The 23,187-nt window shown below is 41.1% G+C and overlaps 2 protein-coding genes across 3 annotated transcripts in view; one reads left to right on the top strand and one right to left on the bottom strand.

The window, feature by feature from the left end:
• The window catches only part of jak2b (Janus kinase 2b), a 57,236-nt gene extending 48,990 nt beyond the window's left edge, over positions 1 to 8,246 (top strand). For both annotated transcript variants that reach the window (XM_057831482.1, XM_057831483.1), the window contains exons 20-23: positions 1,340 to 1,464; positions 1,540 to 1,830; positions 1,908 to 2,021; positions 4,166 to 8,246. In XM_057831482.1, the coding sequence (XP_057687465.1) occupies positions 1,340 to 1,464; positions 1,540 to 1,830; positions 1,908 to 2,021; positions 4,166 to 4,267 (632 nt within the window). In that variant the 3' untranslated portion in view covers positions 4,268 to 8,246. The remainder of the gene's footprint in view (positions 1 to 1,339; positions 1,465 to 1,539; positions 1,831 to 1,907; positions 2,022 to 4,165) is intronic.
• Positions 7,256 to 23,187, bottom strand: part of gldc (glycine dehydrogenase (decarboxylating)) — a 29,203-nt gene continuing 13,271 nt past the window's right edge. The window contains exons 7-25 of the mRNA XM_057831484.1: positions 22,252 to 22,448; positions 22,042 to 22,138; positions 21,853 to 21,958; positions 21,648 to 21,787; positions 21,134 to 21,214; positions 20,943 to 21,040; positions 19,593 to 19,677; positions 19,407 to 19,448; positions 19,177 to 19,319; positions 18,646 to 18,721; positions 17,179 to 17,304; positions 16,971 to 17,120; positions 15,464 to 15,576; positions 15,246 to 15,387; positions 14,124 to 14,235; positions 11,522 to 11,617; positions 11,286 to 11,458; positions 11,136 to 11,216; positions 7,256 to 8,691 (exon numbers count right to left, since the gene is read on the bottom strand). Of these exons, the coding sequence (XP_057687467.1) occupies positions 8,551 to 8,691; positions 11,136 to 11,216; positions 11,286 to 11,458; positions 11,522 to 11,617; positions 14,124 to 14,235; positions 15,246 to 15,387; positions 15,464 to 15,576; positions 16,971 to 17,120; positions 17,179 to 17,304; positions 18,646 to 18,721; positions 19,177 to 19,319; positions 19,407 to 19,448; positions 19,593 to 19,677; positions 20,943 to 21,040; positions 21,134 to 21,214; positions 21,648 to 21,787; positions 21,853 to 21,958; positions 22,042 to 22,138; positions 22,252 to 22,448 (2,199 nt within the window). The 3' untranslated portion in view covers positions 7,256 to 8,550. The remainder of the gene's footprint in view (positions 8,692 to 11,135; positions 11,217 to 11,285; positions 11,459 to 11,521; positions 11,618 to 14,123; positions 14,236 to 15,245; positions 15,388 to 15,463; positions 15,577 to 16,970; positions 17,121 to 17,178; positions 17,305 to 18,645; positions 18,722 to 19,176; positions 19,320 to 19,406; positions 19,449 to 19,592; positions 19,678 to 20,942; positions 21,041 to 21,133; positions 21,215 to 21,647; positions 21,788 to 21,852; positions 21,959 to 22,041; positions 22,139 to 22,251; positions 22,449 to 23,187) is intronic.

Raw genomic sequence — 23,187 nt, 5'->3', positions numbered from 1 at the left:
AAAACACATTGAGTCGTTAAAACCAACAGTCTGTCTCGCGCTTGCCTTGTTGAATAAACTTCTCCGTTCTCCGCTCTCCTCATATGTTTACGTCCTCGCGCTAGAGTTTCTTATCGCTTTACCAACGTCACGTCCGCACATTGCTGATTGGTCCACTCCGCTATCTGTTTGCTGTGGCTTGCTCCTCCTTGGGAATTTGATCCGCGGAACAATCGCCAGACTCTATAGCTGGAACAGCGGTGAGTCTAGAGTTCCAGGCTAGCAGTCGTCAACAAATAATTACTATTTCCCTGCGGCCCGGTAGCAATTGCACCACGTACCGGTCCCCAGCCCGGTAGTTGGGGGTCCCTGTATTAACCTATAACCCACACATGTCCAAAGTGCGGCCCGGGGGCAAATGCGGCCCGTGGTCAAATTTCATCCGGCCCCCAGCCTCCGTCATAAGATCAATAATGTCTGGCCCGCACACAGATTTATTAAATTGGTCAGCAGTACTGCTTACACATTAAATGCTGCTCCTCATTCACCCACTAAAAGGCAGCAGCCGTCTAAGCAACCTTACCCCGTGTGACCCTTGACCAATTTTCTAAAATGGCAACAACAACAACAAAAAGTTGACAGCAACGGCCGACGCTTCAAGAATAGGTGGAAATTGGACTATTTCTTCACTAAAATACGCAACAACTGTGTCTGCCTCATTTGCAAAGCGACAGTTGCTGTTTTTAAAGAGTTCAATGTGAGGCGATATTACCAAACAAGACACGCTGACATGTACGTCAAGATTACAGGCAAGATACGCAGCGAGAAATTGAAGCCACTTGAAGGTAGTTTAATTTCACAGCAGCAGTATTTCGCAAGATCCCGAGAGTCAAAAGAGAACGTCACAAAGGCTAGTTGCGAGATTGTTGAATCATTAATAAAAAAAAATAATAATAATAAAGCAAATGTGACACACAGAATGGCTTGCTAAAATTTGCTTAAATATATTGTTCTACGTAAAGGACGTCAGCCAAGGTTGGCCCCCCACATTTTTACCACACCAAATCTGGCCCCCTTTGCAAAAAGTTTGGACACCCCTGCTATAACCAGAAACTGAAACGAAATGTTGCTGAAATGTTTTCGGATATTATTTTAAATGCTTTTATCGGCCATTATTATCAACTCTACTAAAAATGCCAATGACCAACAAACTGTCTAAAAGTCAGACTAAAAACCATACCAAAAAACAAATTACTCAGAAAAACATAATGTGCACCACAATTACAAAAAAAATTGCATGACCAAAATGACAACTAAAACAAAAATCCTGTACCGAGATTTACCATTTTCCTCCGGGCAGGCCGATGCAATTTGCGGCTGATCATGGAATACCTTCCCTTTGGAAGCTTGCGAGACTACCTGGTGAAAAACAAGGAGAGAATGGACCACAGGAAGCTGATGCGCTACACTTCACAGATCTGCAAGGTCCCTAAAGAAAGCCACCGCCAGCCACTAAAAGGCCACTGCGGCAAGCTTCATTCTCATGTTTCCTTCTCGCAGGGCATGGAATACCTGTCCAGCAAGCGCTACATTCATCGCGATTTGGCCACGCGCAACATCCTAGTGGAAAGCGAGCAACGGGTGAAGATTGGCGACTTCGGCTTGACCAAAGTTCTCCCTCAGGACAAGGAATACTACATGGTCAAGGAGCCCGGAGAGAGCCCCATCTTTTGGTACGCTCCCGAGTCGTTGGGGGAAAGCAGGTTCTCCGTGGCGTCGGACGTTTGGAGCTTCGGAGTGGTGATCTACGAGCTATTCACCCACAGCGAGAAGAATTGCAGCCCTCCAGCCGTAAGCCGCCAGTCGCACGCCCGCCCTGCGATCACTTCTCAATAATCACGCGTCCTCGTTTTTCTTCTCCATGTCAGATATTCATGTCGATGATGGGCAACGATAAGCAGGGCCAGTTGATCGTGTACCACCTAATGGAGCTCCTCAAGTCGGGCAGCAGGCTGCCGCAGCCCGTCCTCTGTCCGACCGAGGTAAGAGCCAAATCTGTCACGGCAGGAGAACATTTTTCATCGCGGTTCCGCTGTTTCCAATATGTGCAATTTTTGATGGTTTGGACTTTCCAAACCATTTGAAGTGCTCCTTTTTTATTTGGGGATTTTCTAAATTTCAGTTGTATTTTTGTATTAGTACTATTTTTGTGTATTTTTGCTATACTAAAATGTAATTTTGTTTTGTTTTTTTAAGTGCTTAGTTCTGTTCAATTTCAGTACAAAAAAGCAGGAATAAAATACCGTATTTTTCGGACTACAAGTCGCTCCTGAGTATAAGTCGATCCAGCCATAAAATGCCCAACGAAGAGAAAAAAAACATATACAAGTCGCACCGGAGTATAAGTCGATTTTTGGGGGGAAATTTACTTGATAAAATCCAACACATAGAACAGACATGTCATCTTGAAAGGCAATTTAATATAAAAATACAATAGAGAACAACATGCTAAATAAATGTACAGTGTACAGTGTATGAACAACGAAATGTGAATATACTGTCCTACGTTAAGGCTCGGTCGTGGCTATACGGCGAACTCCCAAAAGACAATGCTGGACGTCCGTATAATTTGCTGAATCAATTTGGTCCTCGATAGAAAACAGGTTCGCATCAACGTAAATAAATGATAATTAGGTACTATTAGCAATAAGTAACAGGTTAGCATGCGTTCGCTATCATTAGCACATCGTTAAAAAAAAACACACAACTGGCTCTAAGTGTCCGATCGCGGGTGGAAAACACACAACAACAACAGAAAAGATGATACACGCAGGCGTTGCCTCTGTAGAGATGATTTAAAAGCATAAACAATGAAAGTAGGTTCGCAGCGGTCTATTCTCTCTAGCTAACTCGCCCACTCAACTCACTCAGAGCTACGTAGCTGTCCGTCTTCTTCTGGCATGTCACGTAAACAAGCGCCAGTGCGCCCTCACGTGGGCGTGAAAGCGCCACAAACTAAATGCAGCCATTTCAAGATAAAAAAGTCAATAATACAATTGAACATACACAGCCAAAGGCAGAACACGAACGTGGCCATAGCTATAAAGAGTTATTTAGATAACTATAGCATAAGAACATGCTAACACCTTCACAAAACCATCAGTGTCACTGCAAAACACCAAAATAACATGTGAAATTATATCATAATGTGTTAATAATTCCACACATAAGTCGCTCCTGAGTATAAGTCGCACCCCCAGCCAAAATATGAAAAAAAACGCGACTTATAGTCCGAAAAATACGGTACTTTTTAAAAAAATGTAAAATTGTGTAAATGAATAATAGTGACCGTTTTTGGGTGATGTTTCAAATAAATGCCATGCTGAGTTCCTGAAATAAAACAAATTAAACAATTATAAAAATTATAAAATCATGAATAAACAAGTAAAAGTGTAAGCATTGAATCCTTAGGAGCAAGAACCTGAAAATGACAAATGTAATTATCTAAGTTTAACTTTTTTATTTTTTTGTTTGTTGAGAGATGAACATATCCACATATCTGGTTGCAGTGACAATATCTGATTTTGTTACTTAAAAGTTAAACGTTCTTTGTTGGATTTTGCTGTATTAAGTGGGTTCTAATATCCGTGTGGCAGTGTCGATAGAACTTTGGATTCATCCATCTGCCTTTGTCCGTTGGTAAGTTTAATGGGGAAGCCAAAAAGTGTTTCTTGCGCTGCCATCAGGTATAGCGTATCCCGCCGGCCGCAATTCCCATAGCTGGTTCCGCACATAGCGATTAGCTACCGCTAATAATAAATTTTATGAGGGGAAACAATATAATAAAACATCACTGAACCGAAATGCAAAACCAAAACAGTTCCATACACACTTGAACAGTTACACCCTTAGTACTTATGTATTCCTCCAATGTTTTATGTATATTTATTAAATGTAAATTCAGGCATAAAGGGGTTAAACACACACGCACAAATGATGTTTGACAAGAACAAACAGAAATCTTAATTTATTAAATAACTACGCAAAACCTAACATACATAGCAGAAAATTTGAGGTATCTGCAATGAAGGTAAAATGTCTAGTGTGCATTGTGGAAAGTGTCATTTTAATTTTCCCACTTTCAAATGCAACGAGCGTTGACGTCACCACCAACGATTGTGCGCAGATGTACGAGATCATGGTGGAGTGCTGGGACAATCAATCCGGCCTGCGTCCGTCTTTCAACGAGCTGGGCCTGCGTATTGACCTGCTCCGGGATGCTGATTAAGCGGACAGCCCGCCGGAGACGGGCGGAAAGGAAAACTGATGACTCGTCCAAAATACAGACGCTTAAATATTTTCTTTGTTGCCAGATTCTGGACTAAGAAGACTTTATTTCAACATGTAAGCACATCGTTCCTCTGCGTGCGCTAGCTGGGCTAGCCACCACTACGTGTTTCTCCACCTGGCTGGCATTATGTTTCACCGCCACTGACTGAGCTAAACGTCCAATCCATTCATCCAAATGGACTGGATGTCCAGCGCCGTCAATAGCAGCCAATGAGTTCAATGTAAATGTATAGACACGAACCGTATAAAGTTGTGTACATAAATACAGATTTTTTTTTTTCTTATTCTAATATACTGGTGCCATGTATTGCTTTGGGGTAAATTATTGTCTTTTATTGCTTCTAGGAGTGAAACAAACAAGCATACTCAGCATATTTGTCAGGAAGACCAAGCAACCTTTACAAAAATGCATTAAAGTGCACTGATGCCTTTGCCCCTACTAGCTTAGTACTTCTGAAGGCATGCAGCTTGATGGTGGAGGGGAAGCGCAAGGTCATTTGGCTCCAGCAACCTGAGAAACATCGGTACGTGTGACCATAAATATCATTTTTTTAAGCCACCGGGGTCATACTTGTCACCTGTAGACTTCTTAAAGTGCCTGTGACAGCATAAAAAAAATCTGAAATAGCATTATTATGTGAATTAGAATTATATTTTGAGACGATTCGACTATATACAATAATTTGACAAAGCCCACATGACGAGAAATTAGTCTTTTAATCTGCCGTCTAGCCCTTGCCTGTCATAATAGGGCTCGAGCGTCGCCAGCTGGAGCATGACGTCAGCAGGGTCACGATTTCATCTGATTTAGAATTCGGCCCATTGAGGGGGAATTATTCAGAACAAGGAAAATGCGACGAAGAGAGCAGCAAAATGTCATTGTTTCAGTCTCTCCAATATTTTTACAGGATATTCTTTTTATCTAAGTATTTTTCCCCACTTGTTAAATAAATGGTATGGTCATGACAAATAACATTCTTGTGCAAAATGGAATATGAAGTATTAAAAATAAATTTATTTAGTACGACATGGCAAAATTACTCCATAATGGTCAAAACTGTCGACTTCCTTGCACCTCCCGAACGATGTTTTATGCTACCAGAGTTGGTCCGGCTTTTGTCATTTCCCTCCCCTGGATACGGAGACAAACCAGGATGCATGAAAATTAGCCGACATGCTAACACGAACTGAGCGGCGTTTCCAAGTCTTATACTCGCCTTTCCAAGTGAAAAATCACACAAAACTAACCCGGATTATATCACACGGTGGCGGGGTTGTCGATTGTCTTCACAGATGGGCAACTCCCCCGGCGGCGAGCGAGTTACAGCTCGTCGTCGCCCTGCTGTGGGCAGGAGAGCTCGTTTGCTAGGGGAAGCAGCTGGAGAATGACCACCGGACAAACCGGCCGACGTCACAGGAGCGCGTAGCTGCCCGAGCCCAACCCAAGGATAGTGGTCTATTGCCGGGCGCACAGAGAGGATAGAGGGGGATAGAGGTCTGGATGATATGGAGAACCGCACGAGCATAAGCCGAGTATAGTGCTCTCCCGGCGGGCACGCGAAGAGGACCGAGGGGTGTGTGCGACAAGCCGCCGGTCGTCAGCCGAGTGGCATTCTCTGTGGACATGGAGCATTGTCGGCCACAAAATGCAAGCCATCTCCATATTAAAACGTGTGCCATCATCCCAGTATTTGACATAATACAAAACACGATGTTTACTCGCTTCCTCGTAAGTCCAATGGTCCCACAGTTGTTGGACTTGTTTTGGCCAATCTCGGGATGAACGGGAACTTTTTAAAACCCAAAAAGGCTCACACGCCTCTCCCTGGTGCAGCAACAAAACCCTGCAGTACATTTGGCTGACGTGATACGAAAAATAAACTAATTAATCCACAAAATCGGCTGAATCCGCAGTCCATCTGCATGTTATAAAGCAATGCTGTATTGTGAAATGCTGACCCTTGTGATCCTCAACCCGAGACTGGAGCCAGAAGTCACTCATTTTCATGGCAAATAAAACATTTAATAAATAAAGCAATCGCTTCCACACACATTCAAGCGGTCCATTTCATTCAGGAGCATAAAATACTGCGTGAAATATGAAATAAGCATGCTTTTTGCTGTCATAGGCATTTTAAACTAATGTTACAAAAATAAGGCAAGGATATGCAAATACATCGTGCACTAGTACTACAAGTATGTGTACATAAACGACAAGTACTCGTACTTGTATGGACTTGTACTACAAGTAGGTGTTCTTGAGTATATTTGTAGTACAAGGACGTACTTATGCTACAAGTGTGTGTACTTATCCAAAGTGGTTTACTTACGTGTACTTTAACTACAGGCAAGTGCTTGTACTACAAGTATGTATGTGCACTTGCATGTACTTGTACAAAGTTGTGTACTTTCATGTACTTTCTTTTACAATCAATCAATGCACTTTATTAATCCCTTGGGAGGGTTCCCTCACGGAAATTAGTTTTCCAGCGCTCATAACAACAAGTACATATCCTACAAAAACGTGTACAAGTTTGTGTACTTGCGTATACTTGTACTACAAGTATGTGTAGTACGTGTACTGCAGCCTTGTAATTCAACTACTACTGGCCGGGTCTGTGTCGTCTATGGAGGCGGGCTTCGGCCCCACATGCCTCATTAATGGATTGAAAACACTTCTCTTTGCTCACTCAAATGAAGAACAAACATACTCAGATGGCAATAAAAAAAGCATGTCATGTCACAGCATATTGCATCGCCAAAATCAAGGAAGCCAAAGTTTTAACACACAATCGTGGCAATAAAATGCATCCGGCTAGAAAAAGGACTGACCTTATTTTGATTTACCGTTTGATGAATAGATATTTTGCATATCAGGACAGCGTCGATTTATTGTATATTCACGTAGTGAAATGATCAGCCAACAGAAAGACATTTAAAACATGAGTCTCATTTAATAATTTGGTTTTCTTAGCAAAAAAAAAAAAAAAAAAAAAAATGGAGGTTAGGTAGTAACCATTGAAACACATGGCAGTAGTCCAGTTGTACTGTGTTTGGAGGTACGTGAAAGGTCTCAAACTTAAGGAAGACTATATCAAATTGAGATGATAAAACAATGAAATGAAGCAGGCTAATACAAGATCATGTTATCTTAGGAGCAAAAACAAGGGAAGGTCAAGGCAGCAACAAGGGAGGCACAAGGAAAAAAACAATTGTCGTTCTGGACAAATGTCAAAGTTGTTGGGTGCGATGGATTTTGTTTTTCAAAGACAAAAACTGTTGCACCTTTGGTCCCTTTGAATATGGAAGCGTATTGCTGCCACATACAAAATAAAAACCTCACGTATCACATTTTTACATGATAAGATGTTTATGTGATAATCTGATAGCACATTTTTACAAGAGTTTTTATGACATCGCACGTTTTTACATAATAGGTTTTAACATGATAGCTGGCACATTTTAATTTCATATTTGTTTTTACGTCGTTAGCACGTTTTTACATATTAGAATTTTTACGTTACGTATTGACATAATACAATCCCATTTTTACATGCGAATCACATTTGTACCACATATCCCGTTTTAACATGATAGCTAGTTTTTGCATAGTTAGCACATTTTAAAGTTGTTTTTACATTATATTGTCACATTTTTACATGTCAATGATCACATTTTCACATGGTAGTTATCACATTTCAACATGTTAACTATCCCGGATCACATGAGTTATCACGTTTTTGCATGATGACCCAATTTTTATGTTGATTTTACATGATCACTTTTTCACATGCTAACAATCACAATGTTACGTGATAGTTACCCCGTTATAACATAGTTGTCACATTTAAACATGCTAGTTATCATGTTTTTACACAATAGGATCACCTTTTTACAAGCTAATCACATTTTCACGTGATAGTTATAACATTTTTACATGACATTTATCACGTTTCGATGTGATAGCACTTTTTTACATGTGTTATCAGGTCATTACGTGGTAATCCAATTTTTCTGTTATGTTTTTACATAATCGTATCACATTTTTACATGATAGAATGTGAAGACATAACTTGTGTAAAAAAAAAAAAAAATTGGTATGGGAGCAATACGCTTCCGTATTTGAAAGTTATTGAAAGAAGCAAAAAAGATTCCAATGTCCAAATGTGACTTTTCATGACGATTTGAGGACTTTTTCTGGACTTAAGGAGCGGAAAAGGCCTATGAGGAGGCCCTCTTCTCCTCATACGGGGACTCGTAGACTTCCATAGGGGGGCAGGTGCACACCAGGTGCTGATCGCCATAGATGTCGTCGATTCGAGAGATGGTCGGCCAGAATTTGGTCTCGGGCCGGATGAAAGGCTGCAAAAGAAAAGAGGTGACAAAAATATTCATGTTTCTGGTTAATAGTCTTTTTTATTTTTAATTCTTTCAGTGCCATCGACAATGATTGAAGTCCAATCATAAAATGTGCAAACATCCTACTGTGAATTAAAATTAGTTTGTCAGTGGTAGACTTCCAATCTGTTTGAACTGGGAGGGAATGCACTTTCTTTCATTCGCTGCCAGTCCAAACAAAACCAACCCCTCTCACTTTCACTAGTCAGACAGCAGCCCAGAAAACAAAACACTCGGTACATCAGCACTGCAACCTGACACATACATGTGACCCTTATTTAAATTACGTGAACCGGAAGTTGTTTGACTTTGAGTGTCGGTGACCTAAGGTCTGTGTGACCACAAAACTGTTTGTCAACGAGTTTTCGCTCAACAGCTTAACTTTGTTCTGAACGCAGCATATCTTTACCGATGTGCATCAGTGTCTAGTCATTCGTTTCCATGGTATTTCTATGCTTTTTGCTGACCATAGAAGACCCAGCTTTCATCTTTGGGGCCATCATGTGGGGGGGAGGAGGGCCAATGAGGCAGATTTGCCTTGCAAGCAAGTTGGTACTTTCTGATTGATTGATCCATCATGCGGTACCTCAAAAACCTCAACCACTTCCCCCCGGTCATCTGATGCTCCAGCCAATCAGGAGAAATAGGTTTGAGCTGCAAACGTGACAGGGAAGCAACTATCTGCTTGAATATACAGTAATGTTGGAGCGTGAAGCAGCTTTTGTAGATACAGTGGTACCTTGAGATACAAAATCTTTTGTGCACGAAAAATTCATTTTCCGAAAAGTATTTAGAAGTTTTTCTTTTCCCCTGTTTCATGTTACGAAAAATGTTTCAGCATACGCAAGATAATACGTACAGTACTTGATCATTTCCGTAAGCAGCATTGCAATAATGTAACTACTGTGTTGTTTAATATTCTAATAAGCAGACTAGGTGTGAAAATCATGCTCAAACGTTAAATGAACAATTTTGTTTTCATTGCCAATTGCGCAGTGTAGTGTATACGTTCTTGTAAATAACATGGCCTAATGGGTAATCCCATTGCATGCTGGCCAATGGAAGTCTAACTCCTAACACCACAACTACGTTTGACTATACAGGTATATGTAAACAAACAAAATATACCAAAATATGCTAAACAATGCTCATATTGTTCTTTTGTTTCATGTACATAACAAATAGCTAAATGAAACAGCAAGCAATCGCTGCCAAAGTTGGCTCATCTTTAGCACTCCGTGCTTGCCATGAGCTGGAGTAGTCATGTGAGAATGTCTGTAGAATGAGCATAACAAACTAGTTATGCTTCAGCGTCTAGGGCAGTGGTCTCCAAACTATACCACATCGGGCCGCAGTGGGTGCAGGATTTCACTCCAACAAAACAAGACCACCTTTTCACCAATCTGGTGTTTTATAAGTGTAATCAGTTGATTGCAGTCAGATGGTGCTTGTTTCAGTACAACCACATTGGTTAAAAGGTCTGTGCTTGATCAGTATGAACAAAAACCAGGACCAACAACGCCCCTCGAGGACCGGTTTGGAGACCCCTGGTCTAGGGGGTGACAAAGCATAGACTTCATAACATAGATTTTTTAACTCTATGGAGAAATAAAGACCGCAATCAGGACATGATAGCAAATTAAATGTGGTGTTTTAGTTTAGCTCAGAACGATTTACATGTAAAACACGGTAAGGGAAAAAATTATGGTACAAAAGCCACTCCAGAATACATTTCGTATTTTGATGTGCCACTGTAGTTCAATTTCTGAGGTTCATAAATTCACTTCATTTCCTCATTGAAAGAAGAGGAAAGAACATTACAAAAAGCTTTTCTCTACGGGAAACGGTGTTCTGCTCTTCTGCGAACTGACACACCCTACTGTAGCTTCATGTGGATTGGTCGCCTTCTGATAGCGAGCCAATCAGGGTAAAGAGGTAGGAGCTGCAGATGGGACTGGGAAGCGACTGTCTGCTTCCCAATCACTTTTTGTAGATACTTATGTCAAAATCCCAATTAAAAATTAACACTCAATTTTCTATTTAAAAGGGGAACAAAGAACGTCACCCAAAAAAAAAAAAAAGTTGACAGGAAAAGATGTTTTCGTGAGTGCTCTGTGTGAGTGTGTAGAGCCATCGTCCATTCGGCAGCCGGTATATTTTTTGAACGTTCCTCCCATGAAATGGGTCTCGATTGGATCTATCCCAGATTGATATGTGGTGGTTACTTGTGGTGTCTATATGGAATAATCAAGCCAGGATAGGCAAAGAAACTCCTGGCGTACAAATACAGACAAACGCTATGTTGAAGGGGACTTCATGGCGGACGAGGCACGGGCGTTGTATAGTCGCAACGTAGGTCAAAGACATCGTAATTCCCCGTAGTCCCAAAATGGAGAAAGAAAACTAACCAAGGGGAATGCGGCAAACTCTCTGGAGTAAGGTCTGTCCCAGGTGGACGAGGAGACGCAGGCCAGCGAGTGAGGTGACATCTGCAATGGCAAACGCCGGGTGAGACTCCGGTCGTTCGTCCGGGCTACGGCGTCATCGCTGAAACTAACCTTGAGCGGGTTGACGCGCGAGTCCATCCTGCCCTCCTCGATTTCGGCGATCTCCTGCCGGATGCCCAGCAGGGCGTCGCAGAAACGGTCCATCTCCGCTTTGTCCTCCGACTCGGTGGGCTCGATCATCAGTGTTCCCGCCACCGGCCATGACATGGTGGGCGCGTGGAAGCCTGACAAAAAAATAAAACCCTATCATTTATAGCAGACGTCACTAAAAGGTGCCGATAACTCACCGTAATCTTGGAGCCTCTTGGCTACGTCCACGGCCTCCACGTTGGCAGTTTTCTTGAAGGGCCTGACGTCCAGGATGAACTCGTGCGCCACGAAGCCTATGGACAAAAAAGGTCGTCATTTTGATAGCTGTGACAACAAACAAATGACTCCAGTTTCCTTTCTTAGTGTTTGATTTGACAATTAAATCAAAGCATACATTAGAACGGGTGTCAAACTCATTTTGGTTCATGGGCCACATTCATGGCGATTAGATCTCACTTGGGCCGGACCAGTTTATTTTTGGCCGAATAAGTTAATGCGCATGCTGCCGTCGACGGCACTTGACGTCCAATCCATTTGGACCGGGAGAGGCGGATAAACAAACACTCCAAAAAAATACAAACCATGCCCCAAATTTGGATAGGTGTCATTTCTGGATTTTTTTCAGTATAAAAAGAGCTAAAAGTAGTTTATTTTTAATATGATGTTCTTAAAAAAAAATCAAATACAGGAGTCTACTACAGTCTCTTTTTATTCCGACAAAATAAATAAATAAATAAATAAATAAATGACACCTATCCAAATTTGTGGCCTGGTTTTTGGGGGGTCACCCTTTATTAATATATACAGTATGCCGAAAAGCAGTAGGAGTACATGATAATACAGACAAATATGTAGGGTCTTTTTTATTTATTTATTTATTTTTTATTGGGGTGCCATTTGTGTCCCCAGTATGAATTCAGTTGTATTTTCACTAAAGTTGGACAGATACCCATTCCACTTAAAAAAAAAAAAAAAAAAATATATATATATATATATATATATATATATATATATATATATATATATTAGGGCTGTCAAAATTATCGCGTTAACGAGCGGTAATTAATTTTTAAAATTAATCCCGTTAAAATATTTGACGCAATTAACGCACAAATGCCCAGCTCAAACAGATTAAAATGATAGCACAGTGAAAGGTGTACTTTTTGTGTTTTTCAGAGTTTTGCCGCCCTCTGCTGGCGCTTGGGTGCAACTGATTTTATAGGCTTCAGCACCCATGAGCATTGTGTAAGTAATTATTGACATCAACAATGGCGGGCTACTAGTTTATTTTTTGATTGGAAAATTTCACAAATTTCATTAAAACGAAAACATTAAGAGGGGTTTTAATATAAAATGTTTATAAATTGTACTAACATTTTTCTTTTAAGAACTACAAGTCTTTCAATCCATGGATCGCTTTAACAGAATGTTAATAATGTTAATGCCATCTTGTTGATTTATTGTTATAATAAACAAATACAGTCCTTATGTACCGTATGTTGAATGTATATATCCATCTTGTGTCTTATCTTTCCATTCCAACAATAATTTACAGAAAAATATGGCATATTTTATAGATGGTTTGAATTGCGATTCATTTTTAAGCTGTAATTAACTCGATTAAAAATTTTAATCGTTTGACACCTCTAATATATATATTATCAATTGTCATCCATTATAAATTCAAAGGCTCCTTAATTCTATTTTTTTATATTTTTTTCTGGTAAAAGGTTATTAAATTTCGCTGTGTCCACAGTGTGTTTCATTCAAATTCAGTCCATAAAATAACTAATATAGAAAAAAGTAGAAAAAGTAGGGGGAAAAAAGTCCCAAATAGTTGTGATGATTTTATTTTCCTGGGTAAACTATATTTAATCATGTGTTGTTTTTGAATTAGAATATATTATTTAATTAAAAAAAAAAAAAAAAAAAGGGTTTCTGTTCGTCCCCAGTGTCACTGTCCACTCTGTTAATTTGTTTTCGTGTCCATTTAAGAAATGTCCTCATTTATAAATGACATCACTCTTCTGCGATGACATCACACCAGTGCCGGGAAATTCAACTGTGGTAAGCAATTTTGTTTTTTACCTCCTTTAAAAATCTGATCTTGCAAGTTTATGAAATACATTCAGTGTGGTAGATCCTAACGTGTCCACTCTGTTGAAGCTATATATCAAGGAAATGAATAATTTCAAAAGGTTTACTTGTAAAATTATAGATTTCTCATCAAGTCATGTTAGCTAGTCATTATGTTAGCAAAGCTAGGCTGTGGGCTAACTTTACCATCAAATGTCTGTTAGTGTCCACTCTGTTAGAGTCTAATAAATAAAAACGACCCAGAATATGAAATACAATTTTTTTTTTTTTTTTTAATTCAGACACCCCCTCCCCCCAAAATAGATACCTATTGTTACAAAATTTGTATACTTTTTAAAATTAATTTTCTGTATTTTATTCTTTCATGATTTTTTTAGTTCAGGATTTTCATCTAATTCTGTATTTTTGTTCATTTAATTTTCTATAGGATAGTATTTATGTAGGTGGCACGGTGGACAAGTGTTGAGCATATCTGCCTCACAGTTCCGGGGTCAAGGTGTGTGGAATTTGCAGGTTGCCTGCATGGCTTTTCTCTGGATATGGGTGTACGTGTGTATCGTTGTTTTGATCCTTCTGCCCTGAGATTGGCTGGCAATTGATTTAGGGTGTGTGATGTATTGCCCAATGCTTTTTGATGTATATTTGTTATATGTAAATTTAGGCATGATGGAGTTTTCATGGGCACCAAAGCAACAAAGGTACCTTTGGCTCCTCTGAAGAGAATCTTGTAGTGTCCCTCCAGCCTCTTGGCCATGTAGTTGGCGTTAAGGATGGCCACCTCTGTGGCGTGAAGCAGTCCCTTGGCGCCCATCATCTTTCGGGGAAAAAAATTCCCTGTCAACATTTCCAGCTATAGTAAAATGTCAAGCCAGCCTATACAGACATGCTCCCTTCAAGACTTTTTAATGGTGTTGCACTGATTAGTTTCAAATGATTTTTGGGCTATAATAGGTCACTTTCTGCTTATTTTGGGGCATTGCTGGGTCTCTTCTTGTCGATTTTGGTTGACTTCCTATTGGTCACCCTCTGGTGATATCAGGTACTGTAACTTCCCGTTGATTTTGGTGCATTTATTGGTCACTTCCTCTAAATTTTTGGCCTACTTCTATTGGTTTCAGTACACTTCCTTTTGGGTTTGGGGCATTTACGCGTTACTCTGCTGATTTTTTTTTGTGGTCATTTCCTGATGATTTTGTAGCATTCCCATGTCACTTCTTGTTGATTTTGGGGCATTTCTGGATCACTTGCTGTTGATTTGGGTCAACTTCCCATTTTTTGGGGGGCACTTACAAGTTACTTTTTGTTTTGGGGGAGTTACAAGTAATTTTCTGTTGATTTTGGGTCACTTTCTGTCTATTTTGGAGCGTTACCATGTGTACTATCTGTACAATGGTCAGTCCCTGTTTATTGGAGTTTTTTTTTTTTTACATTCCTATTTGTTTGGGGGCGCTTAGGAGTGGCTTTTTGTTGATTTTGGGTCCCTTCCTGTTAATTTGGGGGGCAATTATAGGTCACTTCCTCTTGATTTTTGGGGCATTTCCAGGTTACGTCACATCCTGTTGATTTAGGAGATCTTACGGGTCACTTTCTATTGATTTTTTTTTTTTTTTTTGTCACTCTGACGATTTTGGGTCACTTCTCTATATCTTCCTAGGATTTTTGGCATTCCCCTGTCACTTCCTGTTGATATTGGGACACTTTTGGTTCACTTCCTGTTGGTTTTGGGGCATTTACAGCTCAATTTCTATTGACCTTGGATCACTTCCTGTACATTTGTAAAAAATTGTTGTAGTGTGGAGCTGTTTGCTTTTTGCTTGGGGCAACCTTGATATAGGCCCAGGAGATGGGCAAAATGGCGCTGGACCCCCAGGGCGCGGCGCTAATGGTGCCCAGGGAGCTACCGCTGTCCACTGAACCCATGGAGACCACCGGGTGGCTGGGCAGGAACGGGGCAAGGTGGGCTTTCCTGGAAGCGCGAGAAAAGAGGAAAATGCTTTTACTGAGAGGACTCTGGATGTGTCAGTAGGCGGCACGAGGCTTACACTCCGATGGGCCCCATGCCTGGTCCTCCGCCGCCGTGAGGGATGCAGAATGTCTTGTGAAGGTTGAGGTGAGACACGTCTGAGCCGTAATCTCCGGGACGACACAGACCCACCTGGAATGCATTTTCACAGGTACAGTTGTTTAGGTTACCGTGTATAGACATCCAATCCCATCTTGATCTCTACATGAGCCTTCGCAGCCAGTCTGTCGTTGTCAATGATTTTTTTTTTTTTTTTTTTACCAGAAAATATTTTAAATGAGGTGTTGTAGACAATTTAATTTCAACAATTTACAATAGAAGGAATTTAATCAGAGTTTTCAAAACCCCTCTTTGCGCCACTCCTTCTGATGCCACTAGAGGGCAATAGAATACTGGCAGCCCCACGATGAAAACAGTCACTACTTTTCGCTGATATTTCCGGAGTGGCTAATCGGGAGGATCAGGACAAATCCCGGTGAGCCAGCCTGGGTTTGACACATTTTCAATGCAGTATCATAATTTTTTGTTTGGACATCCGTTCAAGAATGTGTGTTAGTAATCCACTGCAATCCGGTAGCCCGTCACTATCGGTTAGTAACAGAAAGAAATATAGGTTGTTGTTGCTTTATTAAAGAGGTCAATTTGCCCGCTGTTTTGACGCTCACATAACATAGTGTCCACAGTTTTTGAAAAATGTGAGCATTTTTAGTCATGCTAATTCATTGAAAATACAATGGTACCTCTACTTAAGAACGTCTCTACATACAGAATTTTCAGTTTAAGACATGCCTCAACAGGAAAATATTGCCTCTTGTTAAGAAAGAAATTTCAGGATACAAAAGGCAAAATTACAGTATCCCAGAGTTTACTGAACATAACATACTTATAGCTGCTCTGCGATTGGCTATTGCCTAGCATTCCTGGCATCCAATTGGTTAAGAGGGACCTCTACTGTATGTGTATGTGTTTATCCCAGCGTCCTCTTCATTTGCTCCTAGTGTTCCGACAGCTTTACATGAGTGTATAAACTTTTATTCTTTACTCTATTCTTGTTTTTTTTAACATTACGCACAACTCAGATTTTATGCTTATTGTTCAATAATCTAATTGTAACATGTATTTGTTACATGGTTTGATGCATTATAAAAGATTTCTGATATCAGATGTCTGAATTTTGAGGGGCTTGGAACAGATTAGGGCATTTACATGGAAAACACATCTCTACTTACAGAATTTTCAAGTTAAGAAACTACTTCCAGAACCAAATAATTTTGTAAGTAGAGGTACCACTGTACAAGCAAAAACTTACTGTTAACTTTACTGTTGCATTTTGATGCATCCTCTTCTTGTTGTAGTAAATTACTTAGAGCAGTTTTGCCCACGTAAAAAAAAAAACAACAACAAACAAAATAAAGTAAAATTAAAAAATTGCTACAATAACCACAGCACATGAACAGGATGCGCTCGTAATGAACAATTAGCAAGGATCATCCTTCCTGGCGCACATGAAGGTAGTGTATACACACCTGGGCATTCATGTTGGCGCCGTCCAAGTAGACCTGGCCACCGTGCCGATGGATGAGCTCGCACACGTCCTGGATTTGCTCCTCGAAGACGCCAAACGTGGAAGGATACGTGATCATCATGGCCGCCAGGTTGGTCTTGTGCTTGTCCACCTGGAGTCATGCCATTATTTAGATTGCTTTAGAATAACGTCGCATGTGCGGGACTCACCAGGGCTTTGAGATGAGCCAGGTCGATGTTGCCGTCTTTGTCCACCTCCACCACCTGCACCTTCATGCCTGCCATCTGAGCGCTGGCCGGGTTTGTGCCGTGCGCAGACTTAGGGATCAAACACACCTAATAAAACACATAATAAATTCAATTCCTATCCTTCTATTGTTTTGTGGAAGGTCAGTGTAGACCTTTTATAAATCATTGACCGCCGGAGACATCCACACCATTTTGACCGGGAGGGTGCGAATGATTAAACATTCATTCGTACTCTCCCAGTCAAAATGGATTGGACCTTTAGTGGTGTCAGTGGGACTGGATGATGAGCATTCATAGAAAGCCCTCCTGTTTAAATTAATTGGATGTCATATTGTCAATGGCAGGCAATGAGTTAATTATGGGTCACTCGACTTTGGTCACTTCCTGTACATTCGGGTCATTTCCTGTTGATTCTAAGGCATTTGCAGTTCAGTTACTGTGTATTTGTTTACTTCCTATTGGTTTTGGACACCATAGTCAAAATGGATTGGATGTCTACAGATGACAAACTCTTCAATTCACAGCAGAATAGAATAGCTTTTATTTTCATTGTTACATTAAAAAGAAGAGATTCTGTTTCTTGCTCATGCAAAAATAAAATAGCCGTCAGATTGGACGTCCACTAGTAACAAACTTGTTTCAATTCACAGCATGAATATGATTGGACACCACCTTCACAATGGATTGGATGTTCACTAGTGACAAAATCATATCAATTTACAGCAGAGGATTGGTTGGACTACACCGTCCAAATAGATTGGGTGTCCACTAGTGACAAAATAGTTTCAATTCACAGCATGAAGATGATAGGGCACCACCTTTAAAATGGACTGGACGTACACAAGTGACAAAATCATGTCAATTCATAGCCGCAGGGAATTTTTTGTTCCCTCCCCCCCAGAGTTTCCAATGACACAAATATGACCTGAGTGTTGATCCACTGCCTTATTAGGGTGGCACACATGACATTGCACAAGAGTGCCGGGGGCACTCGTACCTGATGTCTGCAAACAACAAATGTAAATGCCAAATATGGAATCTTCTCCATTTGGACTTTGACACTTTCAAGCTCTTCCCTATCTAAGACGCGCAAACACAAAGACTAAAACCGGCATGCGTAAAGTTGCAAACCAGTCCCAGTCCGGGACGTCTTATCTGGGACGTTGTAACCAATCTGCAAGCGTGATGTCACAGTGACCCATTGTGCGATCAAAAACTAGGAGAGATAAGGATTGAACACCTCACATACTCACTCACAAAAAAGAAATGACTCAAAGAATTAGAGTACACAGCAAAAAGTAAGTCTTGCCAAGATTAATTATCTAGTTTCTAGTAAATGACACAAACTAATTGGCAGCCATTGAATGTACTTTTTTAATAGTAGGAGAATAATGTCAAAGTTGTGACATCATGTCTTGTGCCACTTACGCTTCTTGAGCTCTCCCCCTTTGAGTTGAGGTAGGCCTTAATGGCCGCCAAGCCGGCGTATTCTCCCTGAGCGCCACTGGAACACAAATAGACAATTCACATTCAAACAGTGTTTGCGCGAATAGCTAACATTCATCATTGTGATCATTGTTGCACCATTTTTTGGGTCCCAGTACTAATTCTTAAAAAATAAATAAATACAAATAAGTTCATTCGCTGCCAGCCTGCCACTTCAAATGGATTGGACAAACTAGTGATTAAGTAATTTCAATTGATGGCAGAAGCATGAAAAGACCTATCATACCCGTACCAACATGGCCGTCTTGAGGTGACATTGCCATCAAAGTCAGTGCCTGAACATTAAAACTGCTATTTTGACTTGGTGAAATACGGCCATTGATGGCGCTAGACATCCAATCCATTGGAAGTGGGAGAGTTGACATTGAACGGAGCCCAACACCAGGCTTGTTTCCGGACCTGACTGGACTATGAAAAAAAATATGTTTTTTTTTTTTTATTGAAGCAGCTGACCTGTTGGGTTGGAAGGAAATCTTGTCGTAGCCAGTCACCTCACAGAGGTCGTTCTCCAGCTGCCTGAAGAGCTTCTGGTAGCCCTCAGCTTGCTCCAGAGGCACGAACGGGTGAATGTTGGCAAACTCTCTCCACGTGATTGGCTAAAAATCCCCCCCGATTAAATATTTTAATTATCCTACATTTAAAAAAGGAAACATGTTTGATACGTTTAGAAGCAAATGACCTACCATTAGCTCCGAGGAGCTGTTTAGCTTCATAGTGCAGGAACCCTAAAACAGTCGCCATGATTTTCATGAAACTTCACGAATGATATTAACGGTGCTAGACGTCCGATCCATTTTGACTGGGAGGGTCAAATGGATTCACCGTCTGGCAATGTCAATGGCAGGCAATGAGTTAAATAGACTCCTCACCAGTGGGATCATACTGTGGACCAGCGAGATGTCTTTGTTTTCCAATCTTTTCATGTAGCGCACAATATTTGTCTCCGAGTGGTAACTGCGGAAGATCGGTAGAAGACTTAGCAACATGTCAATGCTAGCACCATTGTAAAAGCTGACAGACGTGGTATTGAGTGCAAGGACACTTAGCAACATGCTACTGTTAGCGCTTTAGTAAAAGGTGACAGACACACAATATCTCGTAACAGGACATTTAGCAACATGCTAATGTTAGTGTGATAGGTAAAGTTGACAGAAAAGTGATTTTGTGTTCCAGCACACTTAGCAACATGCTACTGTTAGCACATGATATCGTGTCGCTTCAAAAACTGGAGTTTTTGGAGTTTTTCCTTGCCGACATGGAGGGTCTAAGGATGGGGTATGCCCAGGACTTGAACTTTATTTGTTCATCTTTGTTGCTTCATTTGCTGTTTCTGATTGTGTATCATATTGCCTCTGCAAAGCGCTTTGAGACAACCTTGTTGTGATTTAGGGCTATACAAATAAAATTGAATTGAATCGTGTTGCAGGTCACTTAGCAACATGCTAATGCTAGCACCTTAGTAAAAGCTGACAGATGTGGTATTGTGTTCCAGGACACTTAGCAACATGCTACTGTTGGCACTTTAGTAAAAGCTGACAGATATATCATGTTGTAGGACATTTAGCAACATGCTAATGTTAGTACCATTGTAAAAGCTGACAGATGTGGCATTGCGTGCCAGGACACGCAACACGCTACTGTTAATGCTTTTATAAAACGGTGATGATGGACACTTCACTTAGCAGCATGCTAATGCTTGCATCTTAGTAAAAGCTGACAGACACGTGTTATTGTGCTACAGGACAGTTAGCAACATGCTAATGCTAGCACCTTAGTAAAAGCTGACAGACACGTGATTGCACGTTGCAACCCGAGCAACCCAAAGATATTAGAGGCCAAGACTAGATTATTTATGGCCCTCGTAAAGATAAATGTCAATAAACGCTAACTGCTAGCGTGAAAGAACTCACTCACTGAACTACTGCTAATAATTCATCGTGAACAGGACTGATAAAAGTTGACTTTGGCTTTGAATGGAATTTAAGATCACTATTTGACTGATGTAAAAACAAGTGACACTGAACAAGATTCCCCCATTGACAGCAATATACTGTACGTCTGAATCATATGGACTGGCTGTCCATCTGGTGGCAGTCATTTTATTTATCAGCAGAAGGATGAAAAGAATCATCTCCAATGGTTTAGGATCAATATTGGCGGCTAACGCATCTTGCTAGCATTCCATTCTAAATATAACATAGATTGTTAGTTAACCTCACCTGTTGAAGACCTGGTGCGCCAGGTACTTGCTAGTCCTCTTGAAAGGACTCCCCATGATGCCTTTCATCCGCTCGCCCATTTTCTCAGCTATAAGTTCCTAAGAAGGAAATCAAGCGCCAAGACCAGGGATGAGAGAAAAATAATTAAAAAAACAAAAACAAGATGGGTCCAAAGCCTTGTGTCAACGTACGGCAGAGGACTCGCAACCAAAGACCCACAGCAGGTCGTCCAGGTCCCTTTCGGTTACAGTCTCATCCAACGAGACGCCCAACTGCAAAGTGCAAAGAAATTAAAATGAGGCAAACTTGTGTGATGAAGTGATTGAAAATTATTATAAAATGACTTGAAAGGAAGTGAATCAACAAAAAGTGACCCAAAGTCAATTGGAAGTGACCCAGGAATACAAATAAACACCCCAAAATTAAGGAGTCAACCATAATCAACTAGGAATGGGCTTTAAATATGTCAAAATCATCAGGAAGTGAACCAAAATCAATATGAAATGACCCATAAATGCTCCAAAATGAAGAGATTGTGACCCAAAATCAACAACAAGTGAGCTGTATATGCCCAATATCTCCAGGAAGTAACTCACAGGAGTTTACAGAGCAGAATAGGAAGCAATCTCTCTGGAAATGGCATTTTCTAGATTTCAGATGTCCTTATATTAACTGTTCCTGTTAGAAGCAAAAAAAAGTCCTCACCACCCCGTCAGTGTAGATCCTGAGGTTGATATTCCTCTGGGCGGCTCTCTCCAGGATATCTTTGGCAGCCACGCCGCAGCTGATTTTGAGCGTGTCGAAGAACATTTCACTGTGCAGCCTATGTCCCGCCCTCTTCAGACCTGGAACGCGACCGTGACTTCACCAGTCTAGTTTTTTCTGGCGCGAGGCGGCGCGAGAGACTTACCCTCGGCGAGGATCAGAGCGGCGTTGTGCGTCCTCTCTGCGATGTGTTTGAGTCCTTGAGGGCCGTGGTAGAGCGCAAACATGGCGGCCATGTTGGCCAGCAGAGCCTGACGGCGGAGAGGTAAAGGAGCCCGATCAGAAGACTGCTTGAGAGCAAATCTCGTGAGCCGTTTGGTACGTGTGGTCATGCCTGAGCTGTGCAGATGTTGCTGGTGGCTTTGTCTCGGCGGATGTGCTGCTCCCTGGTCTGCAGCGCCAGACGAAAGACTTCCTTTCCTGCGGCGTCCCTAGATAATCAAACTTGGACTTACTCAAATCAAACCTAAACAAAGGTTCTGGTATAACTTACGTATCTATAACAACAGCGTGAAAAAGAAAATTGACTTATCCTTGATCCTACCTAGTGACACCGACCATTCTGCCAGGCATCATCCGGACCAGGTTCTCCTTGACGGAGAAGAAAGCGGCGTGAGGACCCCCATAGCACAGAGGCACCCCGAACCTCTGGGAGCTTCCCAGCGCAATGTCCACACCGAACTCGCCAGGGGGGCGCAGCACGCACAAGGCCAGCAGGTCCGTCGCGCAGCAGGCAAGGGCCTAGAGCAGATCAATTGAAGACAAACGAAATGACAAAGAAACTCCTCGCTTTTGATGCAAGGAGGATTGATAGATTTCTAATCCGTTGAAGTGGGAGGACTAACAGCAATTGAATGATCATTCCCTATCATTTTTGGTTCAATTTCAGGTCACTTCCTGTTATCATTGGTTCATTTGCTGCCAGACCTCCCACTTAAAATGGACAAAGTCATTTCAATTTACAGCAGAAGCATGAAAACACCTTTCATCGCCCCTACCAACATGGCCTTCAAATTCAGCCTGACACAACAACAAAAAAATAGGACTGACACAACAACAAAAAATAGGAAGTGACCAAGCAATGCCCAAAAACATGGTGTGGCACAAAATGAACAGTACGTAACCCAAAAAAAGTCCTCAAATTAATAGGAAGTGACCCAAAATCAACAGCAAGTGATCCAGAAACGCCCAAAATCATGATGTGAAACTAAATGAACAGGAAGTGACCCGGAAAGGCTACAAAATAAACAGGAAGTGACAAAACATGAACAGCATGTTGTATCATATTTATGTCACACTGCTGTTGCCATAGTTGTACGCTCCCCTTTGTTGTGGTATTACGGTAAAAAGTAACCTAAGTGATGAGTCGTGTGCACGTGTGATGAGAAGCACACTGAATAAAAAAGTGTTGTTCCACTCAAGCCTCAGCATTAAATGTACTCAGATTGGGAAAATACATAACAAAAAGTGGCGACGTTGA

Source organism: Corythoichthys intestinalis, chromosome 3, assembly GCF_030265065.1.
Source record: "Corythoichthys intestinalis isolate RoL2023-P3 chromosome 3, ASM3026506v1, whole genome shotgun sequence".
NCBI classification, from domain to species: domain Eukaryota; kingdom Metazoa; phylum Chordata; class Actinopteri; order Syngnathiformes; family Syngnathidae; genus Corythoichthys; species Corythoichthys intestinalis.
Note: the sequence above shows the minus strand (reverse complement) of the source record. Positions and strands in the feature narration are given on the sequence as shown.